At 37.8% G+C, this 10,431-nt stretch overlaps 1 protein-coding gene across 3 annotated transcripts in view; it reads left to right on the top strand.

The window, feature by feature from the left end:
* Nucleotides 1–393: 393 nt before the first annotated feature.
* LOC107597096 (active breakpoint cluster region-related protein) overlaps nucleotides 394–10,431 on the top strand; it is a 15,272-nt gene continuing 5,234 nt past the window's right edge. The window contains exons 1-19 of one of the 3 annotated variants that reach the window (XM_016288005.1): nucleotides 394–461; nucleotides 911–954; nucleotides 1,073–1,239; nucleotides 1,405–1,517; nucleotides 1,767–1,871; nucleotides 2,631–2,888; nucleotides 3,125–3,232; nucleotides 3,312–3,366; nucleotides 3,458–3,510; nucleotides 3,594–3,731; nucleotides 3,835–3,950; nucleotides 4,669–4,825; nucleotides 5,689–5,814; nucleotides 6,643–6,718; nucleotides 6,806–6,901; nucleotides 6,996–7,067; nucleotides 7,358–7,455; nucleotides 7,573–7,677; nucleotides 7,959–8,125. In XM_016288005.1, coding sequence (XP_016143491.1) covers nucleotides 1,080–1,239; nucleotides 1,405–1,517; nucleotides 1,767–1,871; nucleotides 2,631–2,888; nucleotides 3,125–3,232; nucleotides 3,312–3,366; nucleotides 3,458–3,510; nucleotides 3,594–3,731; nucleotides 3,835–3,950; nucleotides 4,669–4,825; nucleotides 5,689–5,814; nucleotides 6,643–6,718; nucleotides 6,806–6,901; nucleotides 6,996–7,067; nucleotides 7,358–7,455; nucleotides 7,573–7,677; nucleotides 7,959–8,125 — 2,003 coding nt within the window. In that variant the 5' untranslated portion in view covers nucleotides 394–461; nucleotides 911–954; nucleotides 1,073–1,079. Of the gene's footprint in view, nucleotides 462–910; nucleotides 955–1,069; nucleotides 1,240–1,404; nucleotides 1,518–1,766; nucleotides 1,872–2,630; nucleotides 2,889–3,124; nucleotides 3,233–3,311; nucleotides 3,367–3,457; nucleotides 3,511–3,593; nucleotides 3,732–3,834; nucleotides 3,951–4,668; nucleotides 4,826–5,688; nucleotides 5,815–6,642; nucleotides 6,719–6,805; nucleotides 6,902–6,995; nucleotides 7,068–7,357; nucleotides 7,456–7,572; nucleotides 7,678–7,958; nucleotides 8,126–10,431 lie in introns of those variants that run through there. The other 2 variants (XM_016288004.1, XM_016288006.1) reach the window with 2 other exon arrangements.

The following is a 10,431-nucleotide window of genomic DNA, read 5'->3' as shown; positions in this document are numbered from 1 at the left end:
GTCCTGAAGAGTTTAGCTCCAACCCCAATTAAACACACCTGAAGCAGCTAATCAAGCTCTTACTAGGTATACTATAAACTTCCCAGCAGGTGTGTTGAGGCAAGTTGGAGCTAAACTCTGTAGGACACCGGCCCTCCAGGACCGAGTTTGGGCACCCCTGTGTTACAACAAAAACGGTCAATCAAGGATTTTCTTGTTACAACTGGGCACAGAAGGTTTACAGTGTCGATTAGGCAGAATCTCAGTAGAGGAGTTGAAACACATGAACATTTTAATATATAGGGCCTTCTGGTTTCTGATTTACTGATTTCTTAAAGTGGCTTCAAACTTGGTTTTGTGGGATGGTCCTTTCAGTATTTCTCGATCTGTAGGTGGCAGTATTAAACTGTGAGTGAACTCCACAGTATACAAACGTTTTGGGAACAAGAATTATGGACGTGTCCTGCTATTGAGATTGAAATGTAAACCGTCCTCTCTTTGCCTTTTTATAATAATTAATATAATACCTTTGATTTACATAGTTGTTGTTGTTGCTTTTGTTGTCAACATTGATAATAATAAGAAATGTATCTTGAGCACCAAATCAGCATATTCAAATGTTTTCTGAAGGATCATGTGACATTATGAAGAGTAATTATGCTGAAAATTAGCTTTGTAATTTGTGTGTGTGTGTGTGTGTGTATGTGCGTGTGTGTGTGTGTATATATACATACACACACACACACACACACACACACACATGTAATAATATATATATAAACTTGCCAACCCCCAAACCTTTGAACTGTAGTGTATATATAAACTGCCTCTTTGGCTAATAAATATATTTAAATTTGTTATGTTTGTATATAATATATTTAAATTGTGATTGTTGTAAAATGAATATATAACAGTTTCATCATTTGCCCAGGGTGCTTGGATATTAGATTACCATGTTTCCCTGTTTTAAAGCAGGTGAGCAGACAGTACTTCTTCCTGTCTTAACTGTCATTGTCAATGTGACTATTATTTCTTTTTTAATGAACATCTTACTTCTCCCCGCCTATATCTTATTGCACTTTCTGAGAAGCAGGAAGAACATGAGCTTGGTAACCACAAACAACAGTCAGTGTGAAAGCGAGAGGATTCACTTCACAACTGTAGAGCTGCACGCCGTGACTCTGGACAGCTCTCTGCTGCTGCTGATGGAGCTCTACACAGAAGCACTGGACTATCTGAAGGCCTATGGCATCTCGCCCGGTGAGACCTTTCAATTCCCATTTCCTTAAAATATGTGTCTGGGTTGTTTACTTCAACATAGTAATCCATTTAAAAACTAATAACCAGTAATTAGTTTTGAACTGCCATTGGTCATCTAATACTCTCTTATGTAGCGCTATATATTGTGTTATGTTTTTCTGACAGTGACTGAAGATGAGATTATGGTTTCTGACTTACTACAGGATGTGTTCACTGAGGAGACAGAGTGGGTTTCTCACAGCTCTTTGCAAACTGAGCCATGTTTGCCATCCACTCCAGTAAGACTGCAGTGGACAGAATGTTTACATAAAATGAATATTTAATACAAATCTGATCTGAATGATCTATCAGTGAGTTCTTGCCTGTATGCTGTTATTGCTACTGTCGCTGGGGTATATCAGCATTATAAGATTAATAATAATTGTTAATATGTTATCTCCTAGTTAGTTGCTATTATTTGTGTGGTGTGACTCTTCAGCATGGTCACCATTCAGTTATATTCAGACAATGTTGTAATGTTTTTCCAGACAACCGAGAGCCCAGATGACCTGCTTCAGAAGAGAACAGTGGTTCTGAAAGGGGTTCTGATCAGTGAGGAGATCTATCTGACAGAGCTTGAGACGCTTCTCACGGTAATACGACTCTCAAACAGGACTTTCTTAGCGGACATTTATTAATATTATTTCCTGACCTAAGCACTTCTTCAACACGGTATCAGTAGGCTCTTGCTTTACAGACTTTCTAAATTGCGAGTTATGAAGTAAAAACCACTGTGGTTAAACAAAAGATATCAGAGAAAGATAAATGTTATGACTGAGCCTGCATATAAACTGCTTCCTTTATTAAAAACGAAAAGCTTCACTACGATGCCATTTATGCCGTTGGTTGCAATTTAATACTTTGTTTGCAAACACCTGTTTTTCTGGTCCATACCTAATTAGGGTTTCTTCTCAAGCTCTAAACATCCTTCAGCACTTCTTTTTTTTAATGATTCTCAACCAGTGACACGTTATTTAAATCGAACCTTCTTCGCATCTGCCACTTCCTGTAGGTCAACTGCTGTTTCTCTTAGTGAAGTATTGCTTCCCTTTCTAGTCAGACCATTAGTGGTTATCATTAAACTAGAGAGTTTCCAAAAAGTCCAGAATGACATGCAACATAATGTTGAAGTACAGAATGCATGAAAAGTGTCATGTTTCACGCACTTCCTCACAGAAATTGTGTCCGGCATTTACCAATTAAGATGCTTTGTGTTCATTCTGTGATGTATTTATAAAGTGTTTTTCAGTTACATCAGCTATTTTCAGCCTGAGTTTCATTTCAGTTCCCAGTCTTACTTTCATTCTTTGACATTTGTTCATTTTCTCTCTATAATGTCTCCTTCTCTGCAGCCTATGAAAGCTTTGAGGGCAGCAGCGGGAACCTCTCAACCTGTGTTGTCCACTGAGCAGGTTCAGACTGTGTTTTATCAAATCCCTGAGCTCAGAGATCTGCACAAGGACTTTTACACAAGCCTTCGGGCCAAACTGCAACCTGATGAAGGGATGGACCCACGGTCACAGCAAGGCCCGGAGAGGGAGGAGGCCCCAGTGATACAGCTTTGCCACGGGGAGCATCATTTTTGTGTGGGAGACCTGTTTCATAAGTTTGTGAGTTGTTTTATATGCAAACATGTGGCTGGTAATACCATAAAACTGATCATCAGCAGACAGCAGTGATGATAATGAAATATGGCTTATTCCTCCTTGACTTAATATTTGTTGTAATATGAAGCAGTTGACACAATGTTGCATTAGTTCATTGAAATGTTCACAAACAAATTCAATATAGCACATATATATTAATTTGATAGTATATTTTATAATAGCTTGATGTCATTTTGCAGGTCAACCAGTTAGGAGTGTATCGGGGCTTCATTGACAACTATGAGAATGCAGTGGAGATCGTGCCGAAGTGTATGCAGTCAGACCAGCGTTTCAGGACGCTTGCAGAGGTCTTATATTCTTCCCTTTTTGTTATCTTTATTTTTGGGGAAACAACACAAAGACCTTTGTCTCTTGTTATCTTTATAGAGTATGATGTCCTCCAAAGGGTCAGACAATGTCAAAACTAAGTACACCTTTGAAGGTAAACAATTCCTTTTTTGCTTCCCTGTATGGTTTTGAATGCATTTTTAAACACTGGGAACATTCAATAATTCATACATTGGACTCCACAGCTCTCCTGTATAAGCCGTTAGACAGAGTGATGAAAACCACACTTGTGTTGCACGTGAGATTCTGTTTAAGATCACATCTTACATTTATTTATAACTATTCTATGGATTTATTGGCATTCTTCTTTGTCCTCCTCAGGACTTGTGGAAGCACACGCCCCCCGATCACCCCGACAGCATCACGCTGCAGGAAGCGCTTCGCCTCTCCAGCAGTTTCCTCTCTGGGGTCAATGAACGGTCGCAGTGCAAACGTTCTGTCAAGCTCAGCAGAGGAGAGGTACTCCCCACCTCACGTGACATGCAGATTTTTGTTCAACTTTATTATTAAACTGTAATATTATGTTCCTCATAATAATATATACATGTGTGCACGTCCACAGAGACGTCAGCTGATGCGAGATGGGTTTGTGGTAGACGTGTGTGAGAACGGGCACAACCTGAGACACCTCTTCCTGTACACAGACATGCTGCTATGTGCCAGACTGACAAGTGCAGGGTGAGTCTCCACCAATCACAGGTCTCTATGTTTCCTTCCCAGCGGAGGTCCGGACAATACTTTCTTTGGGATAGTTATACATTTCCATCTGGGCAACAGAAGTACTAAAAGAAAAAAACCTAAACAAAATAAAACAAAAAGAAATAGGCAAAGACAAAATAATCATCGCAGATGAAAATATTGGGCCTAAGCAGTAATGTCTGAGAATTTTTCTACAAAGAAATGAATGCTAAATGTAGATGGAAAAAGATGTCTTGTCACAAACCTGGTTTACTTGAACGGTTGGAGTCGTATGACAGTTTAAAATAATTCTATTTGCTGCATTCTTGTTTTTTTCAGATGATGTATAACTCTCAAAAATTGACCCTTATGACTGGTTTTGTGGTCCAGGGTCACATTTGGCTCTAGATAAAAGTATTAAAGGATATAGCGGTCCAGTTGGAGGTCTGCTATTTGAGGTCCCCTGTTATATAGTTCATATACTTTTAGAAAAAAAGGTAAAAGTTACATCTTTGTATCTAATTTACCAGTAAATGGTATATAATAGTATATAGTACCTAGTGAATATAATAGTACCCTCTGAAGGGGTACGGCCACAGTTGTATACCTTTTTTCTGAGAGTATACATTATAATTTGTATTTTATTTATTTATTGAACATATTAGCATGATATGGATGTGTATGTACTGTATGGGCTTATATGTGTTTTCTTATAAAGGAGGCAGGTACAGTACAGGTTTTGCTGGTATTTGCCATTGGTTGGCCTGAAGCTGCACTGGGCAGCTGAACATCTGCCCTCATCAGAATACCAAATGAAAATCAGTAAAACCAGAGCCAAAATGTACCAGCTCAAACAAGCACTCCAGCAACACACGGTAAGGCCATTTACATGTGACTGAGTGAGATTTTCGGTCCTTAGTAACGTTATTTCTGACAGTAGCCTAGATTATCATGTCCTCGGTTTGATCACCCTGTCCTTCGGTTGTGGTGTTTTGTATCTGTCTGCATGTTGTGAGCACATGGTGTTTTGTTTTGATCGGTCGCCGTGTAGTGTACTCCTGTGTGGCGTTCCTCCCTCCCTCTCGTTACCACCCTTACTGCGCATAATTGGTTGATTTCGCTCACCTGAATTCAATGTTTTGTTCATCTCTCGCTCTATTCATTCCCCTCTTGTGTGTCGTCTATGGGATCAATAATATAAAATATACAAGTGTGTGTGATTATAATTAATAATTGACGTGAGTAGTAGCAAAAATATTTTGGGTGAGCTGTTCGGGGTCTCTGAGGCCCCAGCTAGAACACGATCAAATGCAATAGAGGTGTGACGTGCGTTCAGTGTCTGTCTGGTGCTGAGGTTATTCTAAACTATTCTACTGAATACCAAATAAGTGTACACACACACAACCAAGTCAATGTAAAATCAAATACAAGAGTCATGCGAAGCGCCAATTTTTTTTCAAGGACGTTTCTGTTTGCTCATTGTTTCTGTTGGACTATTTTTTTTTTTCCTAAATACCCCGGCTGGATTTTTGTTCTTTTGAGGAATTTCCCTTTTTGTTTGGACTTATTAAAAAATAAACTCTTTTCCTGCTGAAGCCTGCATCTGTGTCCGTGTTGTGTGCCTGACATAGATGTTAGCTAAAATTCAAAAAAAGTTTAATAAACTTTCATAAAAATGTGAAAAGGCAGTAGTAAGTTCCCTTTCAGATAGCAACATGTTTGTTTGTGTTATTTACAGAAAGGAGGCAAGATGTCAATTTCTCGTGCTGTTGATCGCTTGAGGCGCAAACTTGAAGAGTGTGAGATCTGGCTCCTAACAAACACGCCATCTTTTACTTTAGACCTACATAGCACCAGTGGAAAGGTAAAACCACAACAGTGTCACACGTGAACACACGAGCACATTCTTTCTATCCAACAAGCATTCATTTTTTTCTATTCAGTTTATATATATATATATAAAACACTTTTAAAGCAATTTTCTAAATATATATTGTTCCAAAGCAGTTCATACCTGTTAACAGAATAAGATTTAATACCCTAAATTAGTTTGAATGAATTTAAAGGTTACAGTGGCAAGTAAAAAAAACTTGAAAACTTAACTTAACTTAAAAGTTGTTTAGTTAGATGAGGAAGAAGCCTTATATAAAACACTTTTAAAGCAATTTTCTAAATATATATTGTTCCAAAGCAGTTCATACCTGTTAACAGAATAAGATTTAATACCCTAAATTAGTTTAAATGAATTTAAAGGTTACAGTGGCAAGTAAAAAAAACTTGAAAACTTAACTTAACTTAAAAGTTGTTTAGTTAGATGAGGAAGAAGCCTTGAGAGGAACCAATGTCTTGTGAACAAAAGACCTACAGTAAGTATAACTATTGCAAGCCCTTTCACAACAAATGTGAATATTCAGAATGCCTATACAAGTCATGTCTATTTCTGATTTGAAATTAAGTAGCAAACATGATGAAGTAGTCAATTAAATATTAATTAATTTAAAATAAAATAATATAAAATCGTGTAACTGTCATTTTTAACCAGAAAATATTAACGTAGATAAAGCATTGTGTGAACGTTTTGAAAAAAAAATAGGCTTGATCGATAGATGTAAATAAGATGTTTGCAGTTCATGAAGCCTTTAAACTACACATCTCTCCGGTTATTGGTCAATAATGATTTTTCCTTCCACAGAGTCACACTATCCGACTGTTTTCTTTGTATGACCTGACTGAGTGGAAAGAAGCCATTGAGAAACAGAGTGGAAACTGTGAGTGATCTTCATCCAGCGGTGTACTTTGTCCTGATGATTGATCGCATGATTATAACCCCATGCATTTGGGTGTGTGTTTCACAGGTATCGAGACGGTTCCTCCAGACCTGCTGTCTGTTACCGGTTCCTGTATCAAACTCAGAATGACTCAACAACCTCCCCTTCACTGCATTCAGTCCAGTAAAGCTCCCTCTGTATTTTTCTTTCAGTAAATAGTGCTCTCAATCACACTTGTGCACAATGAACACTCTCGCTTCTATTGTGTCTTTCACAGATGAAAGTGCACATATATGTGGGAGCATATATGTGATGGTTCAATCGGCGTGTGGTCTGCAAAACCCGAGCAGTAAGTGACAAAACACACGTTGTCTGTACAAGAATAAAAGTTTCCGAGCCACACATCAAACCCACAAACTCATCACATACATTCTGCACTAAATATGAAGCACGTGTTGCTTTCATCAAGCACTGTTGCCAAAGTAACACACTACAAAAATACAATGTGCCCAAATAAGCTTTAAAAAAAATTAACAAACAAAAAATACCATCTATTTTCCAATTAAAATGCTATAGTATGTATGCATTGAACAATATCTTCCTATAAGCTTCTTGTCTTTATTTCATTTGACCTTTCAGGTGCATATGTGTGTGTGGAGGTAGACGGCTTTGAGTTTTACGACAGACGAAAACAAACCTGCCTTTCAGCCTTCTGTGTTGCTCCACAATGGGATGAGGTGAGTGGGTAAAAGCCATTATGCATTTTTAGAAATTAGATCATGCATTCTGTGACTTGCCTTGTATTTAATATACTGAATTGATTTGAATGTATCACTATGTGTTATTGTGTATAGGAGCTTGTGTTTCAAGTGGAGGGAGCACGGCAGCTGTTCATGGTATTTGTGTCTCAGTATGAGAACGGCACACAGGATGACATTGTGGGCAGGGCGGTGTTAAATGTGAGTTCATATACTTTTTGCTTCATTTTGTGTCCTTTTAAATGAGTTGTTTATCCAAACATAAACATCTTGTCATCATCTCTCCATCTTCATTTTAAACCGGTATTATTTGTGTGGAAATAACCATGATTTTTTAAATAATTGACTGGATTCACATAAAACAGTCATAAGATTAAACCACCTTTAGATTAAATTGCACAAATGTATACAGTTTTAGATCAGTCTGTTCATTTATTTATTAATGTGGTGCATAAAAGAGCCATATATATATGTGTTTACAGCTGGACACTGACAACATATTTAAGAAATGGAAGAAAGTCACTTGTTCTTTGGGCCAAGTTGATGTGACCTTGTCAATCAAGTACATGCCCCACCCTCTCGAGCCTCCTAGCACCACCCCTCTAGTTCAGGAACCAGTGTACTGTGTGCCGATTGGACAAGTGGCAATGTGAGTTCACAATCCAAAAATTCCTAAGACTATTAAGATGTTGCAATAATATTATGTTGTTAATAATTCAGTACTCTTTAAATGTAGTCTTTTTACTCAGTGGCTCCAAAAAGTAAACACTTACGCCACAATTAAAAATGCATGGTCGGTGCCAAAAACCTTGTTGGCAGCATGCCGATATGTAGTGCCATTGTGCTTTGGGCATCCCGAGTTAAATTCCTGGCTCGCAGACCTTTCCCAATCCCATGTCCCCGCTCTCCCTTGCTTGCTTACTATCTTACACTTACTATCCATTACTCGTCTTCAGCGTCACATGATCTCTGTACTGAATGATCCCATGAACTGTAATGCAATATAATCATTATAGCGTTTCTTATTGTGATCAGTTGAAAATATGTGTGTGTGTGTGTGTGTGAGAGAGAGATTTTTTGAATAATAGATTTTTGAAATGTGAAAGTTATACATCATCTGAAAGCTGAATAAATAAGCTTAAGTATTTGTTAGGATAGGGTGATATTTGGCCAATATATAACTATTTGAAAATCTGGAATCTGAGGGAGCAAAAACATGACGTTCTTAGCAATGCATATTACTAATCAAAAATTAAGTTTTTATATATTTACGGTAGGAAATTTACCAAATATCTTCATGGAACATGATCTGTACTTATATCCTAATGATTTTTGGCATAAAACAAAAATAGATAATTTTGACCCATACCTGGCTATTGCTCCAAATATACCCGTGCTACTTATGACTGGTTTTGTGGTCCAGGGTCACACACACACACACACACACACACACACACACAAAGAGAGTGTGCTGGTCCCTCATATTGTCCGTTCCTGTGTGGAGGAGATTGAGAGGAGGGGTCTGAAAGAAGAGGGGATCTACAGAATCTCAGGAGCCAGCACAGAGATACAAGCACTAAAACATGCATTCAACACTAGTGAGTGTGTGTGTGGGTGTGTCAAACAACAGATTCTCACAGAACTAATCTCAAGTGTACTTATCTGAAAAGTGTCTCTCTCTCTGTAGATTACCGTGAGGCTGTGAGTAAACTGAGGACTGTAGATGTGAACGCTGTATCAGGCACTCTCAAACTGTACTTTAGAGAACTTCCTTTACCTCTTATTCCCTCTGAGCGATTCAAGGAGCTTGCAGATGCACTAGGTGAGGCCTTCACACACTTGAACACACAGTTGCACAGGCCTGTGCATCAACATGCAACGTGAGAACAGTATACATGATGATGATGATGAATCATTTAAATGATAATACATATCTCTTTCTCTATTTGGTTATGGCAGACATTGCCGATCCATATCTCAGGGCCGACAGCATGCTGACTCTGTTGCAGGCTCTACCAGATGTAAACCGCAACACTCTCCTTTTCCTCTTACATCACCTGAGACGGTACACAACATCCTTTCAACTCGTAACTGTCAAAACACTGATTTAGTTTCACCCCAGACTAACCTGAATCACTTTCAGCACTGATGGATGTAAATTAAAAAAAAAGATGTTTCTCTGTATATTTTCTTTTTCCCCTTCTCATGCACATATTTCTCTCTTTTTGTGTTTCTCAGTGTTGCAGAGAGGAAGGGAGAGAATAAAATGTCTCTGAGTAATTTGGCCACAGTGTTTGGCCCCAGCCTTTTGCGCCCTCCAGTGGCTCGTGTCGACATATCTCAAGAAGTGGAGGTTCAGGTGAGTTGTTTCTTTTTTTATAAAATAAATGTTTGATGTGTCCAGTGTGGTACTGTGTTATTACAAGTAGTCCAGTTTTAACATTTCCTTGAAGCCTGGCTGCTTGCGCACACATACAGTATTCTCTATTCTGGGGTTTGTTTTAGAAGAAGAGAAATAACAATTTTCTGCACTCAATCGATGCTTGAGTATCTTCTCTACAATGGCGTGGACATATGAAATGAGGAGCAAAAAATCCCCTATCTGTGTGTGTGTGTGTGTGTAAATAAAATAAAATAAAAGAATACAATATTTTTATATGTTCATATGAACACTTTATTCAAGCCAAGTTACGTTAAAATGGAGCAAGTTAATAAATTTTTTAACTTCATGTTTATCTTTCTTTAAAAAACAAAAAAAGCATATTTCTTCATAAGCTACATAATTTGGGAAAAATGTAACTGCCAATTTTTTTTGGATAATGTTTTTTGCTTGGCTTGTTTATAGGGCTGCACAATTTGGCTAAATATTTTGTGATTCTATATATGTCAATTTGACTTGACAGTATTATCATTACTATTATTACTAAGTAAAAATATTAAACAAAATAAGAAATA

This window comes from Sinocyclocheilus grahami, unplaced genomic scaffold, assembly GCF_001515645.1.
Source record: "Sinocyclocheilus grahami isolate Dianchi unplaced genomic scaffold, SAMN03320097.WGS_v1.1 scaffold227.1, whole genome shotgun sequence".
Lineage (NCBI taxonomy): Eukaryota > Metazoa > Chordata > Actinopteri > Cypriniformes > Cyprinidae > Sinocyclocheilus > Sinocyclocheilus grahami.
This window is presented reverse-complemented; position numbering and strand designations above follow the sequence as displayed.